Raw genomic sequence first — 18,628 nt, 5'->3', positions numbered from 1 at the left:
ACTAAAAACACTAAAACTGGAGGGAGTCTAAAGAAGGGTCTACCCGAAACGTCACCCAATTTCTTCTACCCAGAGATGCTGGCTGCTCCATTGAGTTCCCCCGCACAATTAAAGCATGGAATAGTCTTCACCCTACGATAGTTACCCAACCAGACACAACTAAATTTAAGGTAGCTCTTTTTTCCCAAGAACCCTTTTTTTGCTTAAGCCCCAGTCAAGAGTCAAGAGAGTTTAATTGTCATGTGTCCCAGATAGGACAATGAAATTCTTGCTTGCTGCAGCACAACAGAATATGTAAACATAATACAGAACAGGAGATAAAAGTTCAGTGTGTATATCGTAGATCATATATATACACAATAAATAAACAGATAAAGTGCAATAGGCTGTTATTGTTCAGAGTTTGGAGTTTGGTGGTGGACCTTCCACCACCTCCAGTTTAAATTCAATTTGGAATATTTTTGGAGGACCAGGAAAACCAAGAAGCAAAAGATACTCCAAGGACTGATTCTGCATTGGGTTTCAGCGGTTGAGGTGAGGCGGCGACCGGACAGCAATGGCAGCCAGATCTCCCACAATGCAAAAGGAGGGAGAAACTGCCCGGCGTCGACCAGTTGCTGTGGCAGTGCGCATGTGCAGGGAGAGGATGTGCAGGCCGTGACAGTGCGTATGTGCAGGGCAGCCGAGGATGTGCTGGCAGTGCGCATGTGCAAGGCGGCCGACCGTGCAGGCGGATGAGGAGTGGCCGGAGAGGGGAGACTCGGCGGCCCGGACACGGATGGTGGGCGGAGACGGAGAGTGACAGAGAGAGGTTGGGCCCGCTCAGAGTTGAACGATAGGTGTCCCGGATGCTTACCAAGCCGGGCAAAATGACACAGCTTTTAGGCTGCCTGACGGGGCTTTAGGTGGCCATTGGCACCCCGGGCAACCGTTAAATTTGAGCCGTGTAATATCTGAAGTTTCATGGGGATGTCTATTTTTCTTTTTGTTTATGATTGGTACATTTTTAGCTTCCTGCATTGATCTAAGTATTAGATTATCTGCTGATTGCTTACCAATTCTGTAAAGATATAGTTCGGCATCCTGCCATGCGTAGCCATCCAGGAAAAACTTTTGAACTATTGGTAAGAACAAGATTTGGGTTGGTTGAAATAATTTACAGTTTACTAATATGTCAATACTTGCTGTGTAGGCTCACTTAACCATTTTGTAAGGCATTGCAATCCTATCAATGCCAATGAGGCTGTATCGCTACCCAATAAATTCAGGAGTGAAATAGAGAAAATAACAATGTAATCACCAATTTTATATGAATCTTGAAGGTGTTTTATAATTTTGGCAAAGTGCAATGTTATGCAGTATAATTTGCAATGAAGTTGTGCATTCAACAATTTCATATGTAGAATATTTCATAACTTTAGCATCAGTTCTCAACAGAAAGTGGCTTTGATATCCAATTTTGACAGAACAGCAACTGGAAAAAGTTGGTTTATTAAATTTTGTATATTTACATGATGACTTGCAGTTCGCACTGACAGGATAACATTAATAGCTCAAGCCACATACTGAACAAGGTTACTAAATAGTACATATAATCTTGAGTGTATGTAAAAATTGCTTTGTGTTAATTGCAGGCTCACAGAAAATTGTATTGAAAGTATATTTTTAAAACATCTATATTTTGTGTCTCGCTTGCAGGTGGATAGTGCGATGTCTCTGATTCAAGCTGCAAAGAACTTGATGAATGCTGTTGTGCAAACGGTTAAAGCTTCCTACGTGGCATCCACTAAATACCAGAAGTCTCTTGGCATGGCATCATTAAACATGCCTGCAGTTTCATGGAAAATGAGGGCTCCAGAGAAGAAGCCATTGGTAAAGAGGGAGAAAAATGATGACATTCACAAAGTTAAAAGATCATCTCAGAAAAGGCACGTCTCACCAGTGCAGGCTCTCAGCGAGTTTAAAGCTATGGATAGCATTTAAAAGAGAGAAAACATTCCTATAATATATCACTGATAAAAGTACAATTGAATGGTTTCAGGAACTCTTTCTATAATTTGCTTAACTTTTAAAAACTTAAACGTAGGCTTTTAATATACATATATAAATGTGTATCATAGCAAGTTACGCATTCTTTCTTGCTTAAATAAAATTAGGCTTCATTCCATAATTGGAATGGGAAGTTGGAATGATGTGCACACTAGGTCAAATTTGAGCTTTGTCTCTCTGGTAACTAGTTAATAACTGCTTTAATAATATAAAATTATGTAAGAAACTTGAACTTTATGAGGGATGTGCAGATTGGATATTGATTTTTTTAAGTCCGCAAGTTCTTGCAATCAAGTGAATGGCAATGAACTTTAAAAAAAAATTCAATAATCATTCACATTTGTACAGTAATGAAAGACTTTAAGGCATTACATTCTAGTAGAAGTTTTGATTGGTTTAATTGTTTCAGTTGGTTTGTTAATATGTGGATTGGTTTGCAATTTTGAATTAACACTTATTTTCTTCTAGTCCTTCGCAACCCTCACCCTCTTCCTGTAGTCAAACCCACAGGGAGTTCTTATTACCATATTTGTTTTTGTTCGCTTATTGATAACGGGGCAAGTTCATTACACATCCCTCAACATTAATATGATCTTTGGTTGTGGTTAATAGAGCTTAAATAGCCAAAATATTATTGTGCTACGCAATCATATATATCAAGGTAAAATGTAATGGGTATGATAATCATTGGAAGACAATCCTAAATTAGTAACTAGAGATGTAATGTACCACGCGTAAGTACTTTAAAAAAAATCTTTTTCATGATTTAGATTCTATTTGAAGCATAAATTTACTTCTGTACTGGCTATAATTCTCCAATAAAGTTACAATTTTGACCTTTTAACTTTTGGCATTCTGAAATTACGTCCTATCATTTGTAATCAACTGAAATGTATCATTGTTACTATGCCATGTAAGTGCAAAACAAAATAGTGTGTTACATACTGCAGTCTTGGACAAAGCTCATTGAAAAGTTTTCTTTGAATTCCAGTTGAAGATTTTGCCCAACTTATGTCTGAGCAGAGGTTGTTCTGATCATGGAATTGAATTATGTTAAATGTCACGGGCCTGTCCCACTTACGCGACCTTTCAGCAACTGTCTTCGACCTTCAAGCTCGGGAGCACTCGCCTGAAAAACCGCAAGCTCGATCGACCGTCAGCGATGACACTGCGAGCTGGATCGACGCGCGCGCACACACGCACACACACACAGCAAAGGCGGGGGCAGGGAAAGCGGGGGAGCGTTGTCTGAAATACACACGGTACAAAGCCAAGGTGATACCCGCGATGAACAGGAAGGTAAAAGACAGCTGGCACAATGTACGGTGAGAACTTTAAAAGAGGGGAGGGTGGAAGGGGGGAGAAGGGGGGAGAAGGGGGGGGGGGGGGATGGTAGAAGGAGTGGAGATACTTTTAAGAAACCAGACAACTTTTAATAAAGTTTAGCGTGCATTTAACATTACTGGTCGGTTGTCCTTTATTCTGACAACTCGTGCATACGTTTTTTTCCCCTAATGAGCCAATTAAAATGCCCGGTCAGCAAAGGAGATTGCCTATGGCTACCTCGACTACCTATAACTAAATGGCGACCCCACTACCACAGCACTGTGAGTTCAAAAGAACCATGCCGACCAATTTTTACTTGCGGTAACATTTTCAGCATATTGAACATTTTTCCTCGACCAAACCGAGGCAGTGAGTATGCGTGAACTTCTCATGAGCATGAAGGAGAGTTACAGTGACCTAGGACCACTTGTCGACCATGCTGCAAGTTTGTGGCGAGCGCAACCTCTTCTAAACTCACAAATCATGTCGCCATAGTGGAACAGGCCCTTTACTGAATAGAAAATGGTGCATTGCCCACATTAGTTTAGAATTTGAATGATCCAGATATGGGGAGTGTAAAAAAAAAAAACGGTTATGCACTTGGATTTATTTTAAATATAATTATTTCTGGAGGTTGCTGACTAATAAATCAGTTTCAAAGCATGATGCATATATTTTATCAAAAAAAACACTTTTTGGTTTAGATCGACTCCAGTTTATGTCAATTTGCACGTCGGAAATGAGGCCTCGAATCAAAGTGGTCTCAGTTAATATCTGAATGTACAAAAGGGAAGAGAGGTTTTTGTCCTGATTTTTTTCCGTGTTTTCTGTTTCCACTGAGATACTGCCTGACCTGAGTTTTTCCTACATTTTCTGTTTTTGTTTTCTTTTTGGATTTCCAGCATCTGTAGCTTTTATGTTCATATGATGTCATTCATCTTCCATGCATCAGCCTTGAAATATTCAGAGAAGATGGAAGAATAAAAAATAGTTCGAAGTTTAGGAGAGAAAAATGTGAGATTTTTCTGTATTCACAAAAGACATCACACATGTTCTGGTAAATTGTTACCGGTGGATGCACCGATTTGTAAATCCCCATCTGCCAGTTAACGTTTTGGGGATTTTGACCATTCAGGAAGCTGTCCATCACCCTGTTGAAAGCTTGCAACTAATCTGTACTAACTATATGAGGCAGAAACTTTGTACAGTGGTAAATTAGTCTAGCAATCTGTGTTCATGCTCATCCCCTGACCAGCCCAAATTGCCTCCATAAAGCAAATAGAATTCTGTATTTTGATTACCTCAATTAAACCTGCTTTTCTTCCAAGTGTAATGTTCTCTATCTCAATTGCCACCCTACAAGGACCAAAATTGGATTCAATATCCTGGAGGTGACCTGACTTGCACAGTGAATAGTATTTCTTGTTCATTTATGTATCTTGGCAAGACATCTAATCACTTTAATTTTTGTAATGACCTCGGGTGAATCATGTACTTTGAGGTCCATGTGCATTAACTGCAAGGTGGTTGTTTCATGCTGCAGTTTTGAGTGCACAAGGCTGCAGAATGTGCTTGCCTATATGCTCACTTTTTCTATACAAAAAGTGCATAACATTGAAGAACAGATTTCAGATATTATCATGGGAAACAGACCATTGACTACCATTTCTAGATCTGACAATGTCCATCACAAGAAACAGACTATTGACTACCATTTCTAGATCTGACAATGTCCATCACAAGAAACAGACTATTGACTACAGTTTCTAGTTATCACCGTCTCCATCACAGGAAACAGACTACTGAAGTCCTATCCCCGAACTATACCTCCGCAACATTGACGACTGCATTGGTGCTAACTCCTGCACCCATGCGGATCTTACTGACCATCAACTTCACCACTAATTTCCATCTTGTACTCAAATTCACTTGGACCATCTCCGACATCTCCCGACCGTTTCTAGATCTCACCGTCTCCATCACAGGAAACAGACTATTGAACGACATCTACTACAAATCTACTGACTCCCATAGCTATCTTGACTACACTTCCCACTCTGCTTCCTGTAAAGACTATATCCCCTACTCCAAATTCCTCCGCCTACGCCACATTTGTGCCCAGGATGAGGTGTTCCATATCAGGGCATCGGATATATACTCATCTCTAGGAAACGGGGGTTCCCCTCTTCCCTTGTAGATGAGGCTCTCACTAGGGTCTCCTCGATATTCCGCAGCTCCGCTCTTACTCCCCCTCCCCCCCATTTGTAACAAGGACGGAGTCCACCTTGTCCTCGCCTTCCACCCCATCAGCCGTTGCATACGGCATATAATCCTCCGACATTTTTGCCACCTCCAACGGGATCCTACTACTGGCCACATCTTCCCATCTCCACCCCTTTCTGCTTTCTGCAGAGACCGTCCTTCTGAAACTCCCTAGTCAACTCGTCCCTTCCTACCCAAACCACCCCTTCCCCAGGTACTTTCCCCTGTAACCACAGGAGATGCAGCACCTGTCCCTTTACCTCCCGCCTCGACTCCATCCAAGGACCCAAACAGTCTTTCCAGGTGAGGCAGAGGTTCACTTGCACCTCCTCCAACTTCATCTACTGTATCCACTGTTCCAGGTGTCAGTCAACTTCTCTACATCAGCGCGACCAAGTGCAGGCTCGGCGATCGTTTCACTGAACACCTCCGCTCAGTCCGCCTTAGCGTACCTGATCTCCCGGTGGCCCAGCACGCCCATTCCCAATCTGACCTTTCTGTCCTGGGCCTCCTCCATTGTCAGAGTGAGGCCCAGTGCAAATTGGATGAACAGCATTTTGCTTGGGTGGTTTACTCCCCAGTGTATGAACATTGACTTCTCTAACTTAAGATAGCCTTGCCTTCTCTCTCTATCCCCTTCCCCATCCCAGTTCTCCCACTAGTCTTACTATCTCCGCCTACATTCTATCTTTGTCCCGCCCCCTCCACTGACATCAGTCTGAAGAAGTCTCGACCCAAAACGTCGCCCATTCCTTCTCTCCTGAGATGCTGCCTCACCCGCTGAGTTACTACAGCATTTTCTGTTGATCTCAGATTTCAGATATTGATCTCTTTAATGCAATTTATCTTTTTTTTTCCTCGTGTATGGTCTGTGTGTGCAGACTTCATTTAGCAAGCAAGTAATTGAGAAAAATGTCTGAAGTTTCAGCCAATAACCATTCTTCTTGCGCATGGCCTGTTTCCGTGCTGTAATTGTTATATGGCGTGCACAGCCTTAAGTTGTAAGACAACTTGTTCTTTGATCTTCTGTTTGTGCACGCCAGGTTGATTACATTCGTCGAAACAGGGTGGACTACATGAAGGTTGCAATCTCCCACCCCAGCCAATCACTATTGCAGTTCACCCTGAATGTCTGATTTGCACAGACCTGAATTGTTGTTTCCAGTACTTTTTGTAAGGTGGCCAAAAAAATACCAGCTCTAGATTAAAGTATGTTTGCTACCTCATATGACTTGGTCCTAGCTTGTTGGGGGAATTCAACACTACATTGATTTTGGGTTTGTATTACATTTAGCTGGTACATTTTGCCTCTTCTAAGATTGGCTTCTCTAATGCCCCTTTGCTCATGACCCTTTGTTTCAATCTTGCACAAAATATATGCTTTCTGAAACCACTGGCTAGTTGTCCTGATGGAAGGTCACACGTGGGCAAAGATGATCGAATAAGCCAATTAACAAATTAAATTAAGCGTGGGAAGTGAAAGTTCATTAATTTGAATTGAATATACTCACAGTGAAGGGAGAGATGAGCGGTGGTGATGCAAAGAGAAATGGATGCCAATTCAAGGCAATTACCAAGGGTTATATATAACTTTGTCCAGTCTAATGTGTCCGTTGAATTATGGAATCCCTATAATTATCTTTTTTTTGTGATTGGAAATTAGAATGGAAATTTCCACCTCGCTAATGTGAATTAGTCCCTTTCAAAATGCATTGAACTGAATTTACACTCCCCTCCCAATTAATACAATTATAAAGCAGTGTCGTATAAAGCGCAGTGTGTTATTGACAATAATATGTTCCCTAATATTATTTTAGAGGTTTTGAGTCTCCACAATGTTATGGAAAAAACTATAAGCTGTCCCACTTAAATACTTTCTATTTTCATTCTATATCTCCCTTACTAATGTTTTCATCTGACATGCAAAACTTTGTTTGTCTGGTTTAAGTTACATTTCCTGAATACCCAACCAATTGCATGACAAACCATTTTCATGCATGTATTTTTGGATTTGGATTTTCAGCAAATATATTTATTTTTGGCATTATATAAACCACAATTGTGACATCTTGTATTATAAGAAATTCACTCTGACAGCGTGTAACTATTTCAGGAACGTTAAATCAATTATCTCTGGCAACTAAAGTTTGTAGAATTTGAAACTTAGTTAACTTTGTTATTCAGATAATTCTTTGTAGATTGATATGATATTTCAGTCTTTCTATCTCAAATTATGAATGTATCACTAGGCATAGATTTTCACGAATAAAATCTAACGGTTTAGAAGATTTACTGAAGTTAATGTAATTAATCATTAGCAAGTTTACAATTTTGTACAACTAATGGAAGAAAATAACTAATCAGAAAGTATCGCACAAGTTATTTGAGAATCTAAGTAAAATTTTAATTGCGTATTGGACAAACAATTTCACAGATCTTCTTTCTTTTTCTTCTCCGATTAAATAGCATTGTCATGCAGTGCCAGTAGAATAAGTTAGACTTTCTGCCTGATAACCCATTTGGAAGACTGATTATTTTTATATGTGTCATATTTATATTTAGTGTCACAACGCACAGGTATTTTACCTGATGAGACGCAGGAGGAGCCGGGCCTGGAAACACCCCATAGAGCCCGAAGCCTCCAAGTGGCGCAACTAGTCCCTCAGAACAGACCTCTGTAGAAGGTTTGGGTCAAATGGCCACAGGTCTGCAAGACCACAGTCTGGCATCAGTTCGACAAGGACGTCGACAAGGTGCTAGAAGCAACAGTGAAGGGAGGCACGGACTGAAGGCTGTGGATGATGACGACAATCATCGTCTGCCTAGCTGTGGAAAGATTTGGAGCAGTGGAGAAGAAGCCTGCCAGAACACCTTTCACCATTAACCAAAGAGCAGCAAGGATCCACAAGATCCGGCAGGAGATGAAGTCTCTCAAGAAGCAGTACAAAGCAGCCAGCGAAGAGCAACATCCCCCCCCCCTTTGAGTTGCGAGCCATCCTGAGGAAGAAGCTGCTTACCCTCAGTAGAGCTGAATGGCACTGAAGACGCCGGCAGGAAAGAGCCAGAAAGCGAGCATACTTAATAGCCAACCCCTTCGGCTTCACCAAACAACTGCTAGGGCAGAAGCGCAGTGGGAATTTGGTTTTCTCGAAGGAGATCGTCCGGCACATCCAGACCACCTACAGCGACCCCGTCGGGCAGCAGGAGCTGTGCCAGTGCAACATCCTGATAAAACCACCTCCACCCATCAAGGAATTTGATAGTAGAGAGCCACTCTTGAAAAGGTCCAGATCTAGCTCAGCCCCTGGCCCGAACAGAGTCCCCTACAGGGTCTCCAAGAACTGCCCCTTGTTACTGAAACGGCTGTGGAAGATCCTGTACGTCATCTGGAGGAGAGGGAAAGTGGCACAGCAGTGGCGATTTCCTGAAGCAGTCTGGATCCCAAAGGAAGAAGATTCCAAGAAAATCGATCAGTTCAGGATCATCTCCTTGCTAAACGTTGAAGGCAAGATCTTAGTAGCGAGGCGGCTAACCAACTTCCCCTCCAGCAATGGCAACATCGACAGCCCAGTGCAAAAGGCCAATGCCTATGACTCCATCCCGCACAGGCTGATCCAGACAGTCATGGCCAAGTGCCGGGCCAAGTGGCAGATTTCATCCTGGACTATTGCAACCAGTTCAGCATGAGAGTCTCAGCAGGGCCAGTAACATCAGAGTGGTACAGACTGGAGGTTGGGATCATCACCGGCTGTACCATCCCTGTGATCCTTTTTGCCTTGGCGATGAACATGATCGTCAAGTCTGCTGAGCCAGTGTGCCGGGGCCCTCGGACCAAGTCAGGAGTTCGCCAACCACCAATCAGAGCCTTCATGGACGACCTGACTGTCACCATTGAGTCAGTGCCAGGAGGCAGGTGGATCCTGCAGGTGTTGGAGAAACTGATTAGATGGGCTGGGGTGAGGTTTAAGCCAGGAAAATCAAGGTCACTGGGGCTGAAGAAGGGCAAAGTCATGGACAGGTTCCGCTTCAGCATCGAAGGGACACCAATCCCAACTGTCTCCGAAAGGCCAGTGAAGAGTCTTGGCAAGGTGTTTAACAGCAGCCTGAAGGATACAGCATTTGTCCAGGGAACCTGTCAGGAGTTGAAGTGCTGGTTGAGAGCGGTGGACCAGTCGGGGCTAGACAAGGCAGCTAAGTCCACAGCTAGGCAAGTTCAAGGCGTGGATTTACCAGCATGGTATCCTGCCAAGGATACTCTGGCCACTGCTTGTCTACGAAGTCTCAATCTCCATCGTAGAGAGATTGGAGAGGAAAGTCTGCAGCTTCCTCAGGAGGTGGCTGGGATTGCCCAGGATGCCTTAGCAACATCACCCTTTAAGGAAATGACATCAAGCTCCAGCTGCCTCGGAAGTCCCTGGAGGAGGAGTTTAAGGTGACTGGGACCAGAGAGGTGATGCTGTAAAGTGACTCCAGTATCAAGTTCCTGTTCCAGGCAGTGTACGATGTCCTGCCCAGCCCATCGAACCTCTTCATATGGGGCAAAGCTGAATCTCCGGATTGCCCGCAATGCTCAGGCAAGGGGACGTTGGAACACATCCAGAGCTGCTGCCTAAAGGCTCTTGGGCAGGGCCGGCACACCTGGCATCACAACCAGGTTCTTAAACCCATTGCAGAAGCCATCAGCATGGGAATCAGCAGCTGCAGATGAGCACGTCCCACCACCCAGATGATCACCTTCGTGAAGTGCAGCTGCCAAGAACCACAGCAGCCAGGAATCCATCAGGAATCCTGGCAACTGCGCAGGACTGGCAGCTTTCTTTAGACCTGGTGAAACAGCTGAAGTTCCTGCGGCACATTGCCATGACCACCCTGAGGCGAGACATCCTCCTTGTCTCGGAGTCAACCAAGAACATTGTCTTGTTGGAATTGACAGTGCCGTGGGAGGATTGTCTGGAGGAGGCCCACGAGAAGAAGAAGACCAAGTACGAAGAGCTGGAAGGCAAGGTGTATGCCCATCGAGCCTGCAGAGGTTTTGCAGGGCAATCGCTCTTCAAACCCTTGAGTGCACTGGGCATCAACGGAATGGAGAGGAGAAGAGCCACCAAGAACACCACAGAGGCAGCGGAGAAAGCCTTGAGATGGCTCTGGATCAGGAGCGGAGGTCCATGGGGAGGAGCGAATGCCACCTGAACACAAGTTGTAGTCTGATCAACCACGGCTGGGTCGCCTGGGTGAGGGTGTCTGATGTTGAAAGACCCGAAACACCCAATGACACCCAAGTTACATAACTGATGATGTGTGCAGAGCATCAAGAAATGTATTTTATCAATCAATATATCGCATATATGTCAGATTTACATATAGACCTTATTTCAGGCATCGAATCGGAAAGCCTTTTAAAGATATTTACTTCGGAGTCACGTGAGTGACTATGTGAAGAAGTCCGCTAGGACGCATGCGTGTCATTGCGCTACACGCATTGCGAAACGTCAGATGCGGTGGAAAGACGTTCCCCCGCGGCGGCAATTTAAAAAGCCGCTATTGCAGGTAAGGTTTTACTGTGCGGTCTTTTGTCTTTTTGCCCACTACAGACGGAGAATGGAGAAAGGGAAAAAGACAACGAGGGCTGCGATGACGCTGGTCAGGGAGGGCAGCGGACAGCCAGCAAAAGCAGCCGTCGGCACTGAGATCACCCATAGTGGGATCAGCTGCGCCCTGTGTAGCCGCCGCGCCGGCCAAATCAACGCGGCCGGGCGGCAAGGCAAAACACAAAACATACAGAGTCGTGGATGTGGAGGAGTCCGACTCTGATACACCACGGGAGGCCAGCAACCGAGAGCACTGGACCCGTATGGAACGGTGTTTGGAGCATCTGCTCCAGCGTGACCGGTTCCGGGATTTGGAGTCAGGCCACTGTGGGCCCTATATCAAACCCACAGCAGTACCTTTCCAAGGGCTGCATAGTGTCTCCACCTTATCGGAGGGGAGCACTTCAAGTCAGTTCTGGGCTGACTTGGAAGAGGAGTCCGCGGAAGAACATACAAGTGTGCATGGGGTGCAAGAAAAATAAAACTTGCTGGATATGGTGGCAAATTTCATACAGCCAGAACAAACTGGGGCAAATCTGGAGCCAAAGCTTGCTGCCAGTATTGACTATATGTCACTGAACCAGTTACAAGAACAGGCTGTAGTGGATACGACAGGAAGACATATGGCACCAGGCAACTGCATTTCCCTAAACATCCCAATCATCAACAGCTGCATCTGGAAACACATCGGACCAGGGGTCAGAAGTATGGACGTGAAACTTCAAAAAGTCCTAAAATTGCTGACTGCAGGAATAACGGCATTTGCCCGCACTGTGGACGACAGGATTATGTCCCAAGATCAACAGGACGCGCTGGCACTGTTCTGCAACACACAGCACGAATTAAACAGCATCGGAAAAAGTGCTATACAGCCGACACTTAATCCTAAATTTGCGGGACTGTGTAAACCTAGAGCCACCAAACCATCCATTCTCCTGTTCGGAGGCAACTTATCAAAGCAGGTAAAGGAGCTAGACAAAGAAGCAAAAACTTTGGGGTTAATAAAAGGAACAACCCACCCTGCAAAAACCCACCACAGCCTACGACAGCACCCCTACGCGCCCACCAGCGGAACTGGTGAAAACTCGAGTGCACGGCACTCCAAACATGAGTCTTTTTTAGGCCATGGCCCAGGCCGGCCTTCCTTGAAAATGCGGGGAACCCCAACAACACCAGGAACCAACCCGAAAAACCAAGCACCAGCACAACAGCAACGGAAGAACTTCAGGAAGAAGTAGTCCTGCCACTGGTAACAATGGAGGTAGATGGGTCTGGTTCCCCAAATAATATGGGAAGCATGGAGGTTGGGGGAAGACTATACTGGTTTTTGAATGCATGGAGCATGCTAACAACCGATACTTACGTCTTAAGCAGCATCCAAGGATATACCATAGAGTTTATACACAAAAACAGCCCTCCAGTTCAACATAAACCAAACCGAGAATTTGTGCTCTCTGATAAGGAAAAAACAGAAGCACAAGCTGAACTGGAGCGGCTTTACATAAAAGGTGTAATTGAGCAAACGCGACATGAACCATTAGAATTTGTGTCCAATATATTCACCAAAACCAAAAAAGATGGTGGTTGTCGCATCATCATAGATCTGACAAAATTGAATACATTTGTACAATATATTCACTTTAAAATGGAAACCTTTGTTACTGCTAAACAACTAATTTCCAAAGGGTACTTCATGGCTAGCATCGATTTAAAAGATGCTTACTATTCAGTACCCATACGAGGTGACCACAGATGTTACTTAAAATTCAACTGGATGGGACAACAATGGCAATATAAAGCACTGCCAAATGGGCTAACATCAGCCCCCAGGCTGTTCACAAAAATCTTGAAACCAGCCCTAGTGTTTTTACGGAAACGCAAACACATGATTATGGCATATTTAGATGACATACTCATTGTGGGCATAACTTTGGAATTGGCCATACTAACTGTAACAGCCACAAAACAGTTGTTTGAAAAACTGGGATTTATCATCCATCCAGTTAAATCTAAACTAACACCGTCCACTACTATGGACTACTTGGGATTCACCATTGATTCAGTTCACATGACGGTGACACTACCTAGGGAAAGGGCCAGAGAAATAATAGAGGTTTGCAGCAACCTCATTGACATCAGAAACCCATCCATCAGATTGGTAGCTAAAGTAATTGGTAAAATGGTGGCTGCTTTCCCAGCCATACAATTTGGACCCCTACATTACCAAAACTTACAGAGAGCCAAAATTCAAGCTCTAAAAATTAATGCAGGTCACTTTGACAGACCTATGAGACTACCAATCCAAGCCAAAACGGAACTAAAATGGTGGATAGATAACATCTGGCTTTGTTCCAACCCAATCATTGTCAGTAACCCTTCGATGGTACTACAAACTGATGTCAGTGCACTATGGTGGGGAGCCACCAATACCATCACCAGCTGTGGAGGTAGATGGACAGCGCAGGAGGCATCCTTCTTACTCACACTGGGTATAAATTACTTGGAAATGTTGGGTGCATTTCATGGCCTTAAGTCATATTGTACTGGATCACACCACCAGCATGTTAGATTACAAATAGACAATACCACTGTGGTAGCATACATCAACCACATGGGCGGCAACAAATCGATATCATGTGACAATCTCGGTAATTCAATTTGGCAATGGTGCATCCAGAGAAATATTTGGATATCAGCCACTTACCTACCAGGGAGACTAAATTTAGTGGCAGACACCAGGTCACGCAAATTTAATGAAAACACCGAATGGATTAGAACAAAACGGTATTTTCTGATATTACAGCAAAATATGGAACACCGGATATCGATCTTTTCGCATCCAGACTAAACAACCAGATATCTAACTATGTTTCATGGGAACCAGACCCTGGGGCAGCGGCAACAGATGCATTTTCGCTGCATTGGGGGAAATGGTTTATTTATGCATTCCCTCCCTTCTGCCTCATCAGTTGGGTATTAATGAAAATACAACAAGACTCTGCGTCTGGTATTTTGGTAGTACCCGATTGGCCTACACAACCATGGTTCCCAGTGGTGCAAAACATGGTATTAGAGCCATGTATTACAATCCCACACAGACCAGATCTACTACTTGATCCCGTGACAGGGGGTAGCCATCCAAGCCATAAAAGCTTGAACCTGTTAATTTGTAGAGTTTAAAGACACCACTTCTACAACTGGGACTCACAGACCGAACAGCAAACATCATCTCGGCGGCCCAAAGAGAATCAACCAAGAAACAATATCTGGTCTACATCAGAAAGTGGAAAACGTACTGTCATAAGAACAAAATCACCAACAGAAATATCAACATCCCATCTGTTCTGGAATATCTGGCAGGCCTCCACTATGATGAAGGGCTCAGCTACAGTGCCATCAACAGCGCCAGAAGTGCCCTGTCGACATACCTATGGCAAGGGACAGAGCGTTACACGGTAGGGACTCGCCCTCTGGTAACCAAGCTCATGAGGGGAATATTTAACACAAACCCCCCCAAAAACCAGGTACTCCCATATATGGTATGTAAGCATTGTCCTGAAAGCACTCAGGAACTGGTCACCAGCATCTACCCTGTCCCTACACAGACTAACGTTAAAAACAGTCATGTTAATGGCATAGGTCACGGCACAGAGGGTTCAGTCACTGCACAAACTCAGACTGGACAACATGACCTCCTCACCTGACGATGTTACGTTCCATATTTACGAACTAGTAAAACAGAACAGACAGGGATCAGCAGGCCTCAATATCCAATTTAGGTCATACCCTGCAGATGACTGCCTCTGTATAGTTAAACATCTATCACTATACATGGAGAAAACAAAAATCCTAAGAGGCAATGAGAAGGGACTGCTGATCAGCCATAAGAAACCTCACGAAAAAAGTGACGGTCCAGACGATCTCGAGATGGCTGAAACAGGTACTGACGCAGGCTGGGGTGGATACTAACGTGTTTAAATCTCATTCCACCAGGGCTGCAGCTACATCAGCAGCAGTACAACTGGATGTGCCCATGGACCAAGTCCTCGAAGCAGCAGGATGGTCAGGGGAAATAACTTTCCAGTTATTTTACAACAAACCAGTGATGAAAACTGGAACATTTGCAGAATTTTTTTTTAATTCTGTAAATTAATTAAAAACCCATAAATGGGGTTATAATTTGTGTTAATAAATTTTATGATTTCAATAACGAATCATGTGCAATTATGTTAACACTATTCGTCCCACAGTCAAGGCAGACGTGTGCATGGACTCTTTTCCACGGCATGAAATCACAGAGCTTTGAAATCTTCACGTAGTCACTCACGTGACTCCGAAGTAATATAGTAAGATTAAACGAGAACTTACCAGTTTGAAGTTTGATCGTTATTTTATGAGGAGTAACGTTGAGGGATTACGTGCCCTCCACTCCCAACCTTGATCATATACTTAACTGGTACCTCTTCTCTAATCTTACTATGTTTAGTCATTACAGTTATCTGTGAATTCACACCGCTGCTTTGAAGAATGATACGCATGCGTCCTAGCGGGCTTCTTCACGTAATCCCTCATCGTAACTCCTCATAAAATACAGATCAAACTTCAAACTGGTAAGTTCTCGTTTAATCTTACTATTTTATTTAATTAGTTCTGAGCAATCCAATGTTATGTTGTAAATGGTGGTGTTTACTCTCAGCTAATTCTTCAAATTTAAGCTTTTGTTTTGGGAAGAAGCTGCCATTTTAGTAACAAACCTAAAAGGTAATCTGATTTGACTTTTATATCCCCTCATTCGTTTCCTATTTAGCTAACCATATAGACTTTAGTACTGAGTAGGTACCTTTTATATTGTCTTAGTCTATGCAGAGTATGGAAGGTTAATGTATGCTGTAGCTTAGCTGCATAACAAATTGCAATTATATAGAGTTTATAAAGTGGCACAAATCAAGAGGAGCCTAAATAGAAGAAATTACTGAAAGCATGCTTGCAAAGTCATTCTGCTTGCAAAGTCATTCCACTTGCAAACATTTTGGGTCACAATTGAGAAAGAGCAGCAAGATTGAACAGTATGTTATTCATGGAGAAATGGTGTGGAGTCATGGGTCAGAAGATAAATTGGAATGACTTAGGACTGATGAATGGTACAAGCATTGACTGAAGCAGGCATAAGATTAATCAAACAAAGACGTAAAAATGTGATTAATAAATGTGTGAGACTGAGGTGAAGGCTGACTACAATTTCAGGAATTTGTGTTTGCATTGTCTGGCTTTAGATGACTTTGTGTGGGAGTCTAGGAGGTGAACAAAAAGTACTTTGGTGTAATAGAGGTAGAAATTCATTCCCAGCCACTTGAAGTAAAGATGTAATGTAATAATTCAGTGGATTTGCAATTTGCTTCCATTTTCTTTCAAGAAGCCAAATTTCAGTAGAGTTTTGCATATAAAATCCAACAAGTTAGTGAAGACTTAATGGGCTGAGTCATCTCCTATAACAGAGGAAATGTCTCTTATATCATAAGGAAATATAGAAATGCAATTCAGTATATCATGTTATCATGTGACATTCCACCATGTAAAGTCTGAAACTCGTAAACTATGGCAATAAAGCTGCAGATGGCAGAGGAGGTGGAATTAAGTGACCTTTGTGCTGTAACGGATGTAGTCTTGAACTCAGTTTAGCACTGAACAATGCAGACATTGAAAACCTTAATTCTGTCTGTTCAATTAATTGTTAGAGTAACTTGTTAACATAGGTATATTGTGGGGTTGAGAGTGATAGTTAAAAGGGTCAAGTCATGTTTATTGTCATATACAGAAGCACTGTGGTACCATTTACACATTGCAGCAGCATCACAGACATGTAGACCCGGCCAATACATAACATAAATTATACACATTTTTCCTGATAGTGAGCGTCAATATCAATGGAAAATGATCAGAATTATAAAGTGAAAGAACATCGTAATGGTTTTTCTGCCCCACATGTCCACATCGCCACATCTACACTAATTCCATTTGTCTACATTTTTATTTAAGTGCCTTTCTAAATGTCTCTTATATGTCGTGATTGTATTTGACCATGCCACCACCTCCAGCAGTGCATTCCAGGCATTCTTTTTATCAAAAAAACCTGCCCATTAAATTACCTTTTAAATCTCCATTCACTTACCTAAAAACCAACCATATATATTTTGATACTTACCATAGGAAAATATTATATTTACTCCATCTATTCCTCTCATAATTGTATGCTCAGATGTAGACAAATGAAAGAAGGGTCAAGGTTATAACTTTCCAGTGGTGACATTGCAAGGTTGAGATAGAAAGATTGTTGATTATTTTGGGGCAATTTCACAGAAGCCAATTAACCTATTGACCTGCTCGTCTTTAGAATGTGGGAGGAAGCCGAAGCACCCAGAGAAAACCCACACGGTCACAGGGAGAACGTGCAAACTCCGCACAGACAGCACCCGTAGTCAGGATCAAATCTGGGTCTCTGGCGCTGCATGGGAGCAAATTTACCACTGTGCCACTGTGCTGCCCTATATTGCAGATTTTAATCAGATATTCAGAATTAGATTTTTTTTTTGAATAAAAATGTACGATATAGGAAAGAGAAATCATTCTTGCAATATCTGATCTGGACACATTTATCGACAAAAGTCCTGACATCACATCTTGTCTCACACTGTCTATTTGACATGATATGGTGAAGAATATGTTCATGGGAGCAATTTCATGGAGCCTCAGACTTAAAAAGTGTTTTTTGTTTTTAAAATTTACATGAAGCTAAGTATTAAGATTGACAAGTGCCTTGCTATGAAGATGTCAAGAAGTATAGATGTTAAAATGAATGAGAAGTTTTGACATGTCATAATTTGTCAGAGCTGGGCCCTTGCTCTTGATCTCCATTACAGAAGGGTAAAAGATAATGAGTAGTTTTTCCTGGCCTTGAAGAATGCACTGATCAAGAGCATAAAACAAACTTGGAGCAACTCGGGCAGCATCTATAGAGGGAAATGGACAAAGAGAGTATCTTTGAAGTCAGGTAGGAAGTTGAAACCTTAAATTTCAAATCTGCACAACTCACCACTTTTGTTTTAAATGGAAGAGGATTATGGGAGGTAGGTTACTGATATCTAGATGAACCAAGATTGTAACTGAGAATAAGGCCACTTCCAGGAGAAGTGCGTATGTTTGCAGAACTACTATGAATCAAGAGAAACAAATGCTTGTCCACCCTTCTGTCCTGCCATAGTTTGGAGCAAGATAGTCCACTCGTCGAAAAAGCTGTAGTAGGTCATGGGTAATCTTCAGCGCCATTTCCGTAACCGGCCTCCGTCTCCAATCTATGATCTTTGGTCATGGCGTCCGCTCTATGATCTTTGGAGTGGACGATCTTG

General features: G+C 43.0%; 1 protein-coding gene and 1 pseudogene across 1 annotated transcript in view; both read left to right on the top strand.

Annotated features, from left to right (window-relative positions):
- LOC129701620 (catenin alpha-1) overlaps nt 1-2,893 on the top strand; it is a 110,304-nt gene extending 107,411 nt beyond the window's left edge. The window contains exon 18 of the mRNA XM_055642932.1: nt 1,699-2,893. Within this exon, the coding sequence (XP_055498907.1) occupies nt 1,699-1,983 (285 nt within the window). The 3' untranslated portion in view covers nt 1,984-2,893. The remainder of the gene's footprint in view (nt 1-1,698) is intronic.
- Nucleotides 2,894-8,271: 5,378 nt separating this feature from the next.
- On the top strand, nt 8,272-10,827 carry LOC129701619 (uncharacterized; annotated as a pseudogene).
- The last annotated feature ends 7,801 nt before the right edge of the window (nt 10,828-18,628 follow it).

This window comes from Leucoraja erinacea, chromosome 11, assembly GCF_028641065.1.
Source record: "Leucoraja erinacea ecotype New England chromosome 11, Leri_hhj_1, whole genome shotgun sequence".
Classification (NCBI taxonomy): Eukaryota; Metazoa; Chordata; class Chondrichthyes; order Rajiformes; family Rajidae; genus Leucoraja; species Leucoraja erinaceus.
The sequence above is the reverse complement of the archived record's forward strand: the minus strand, read 5'-3'. Positions and strand labels throughout refer to the sequence as shown.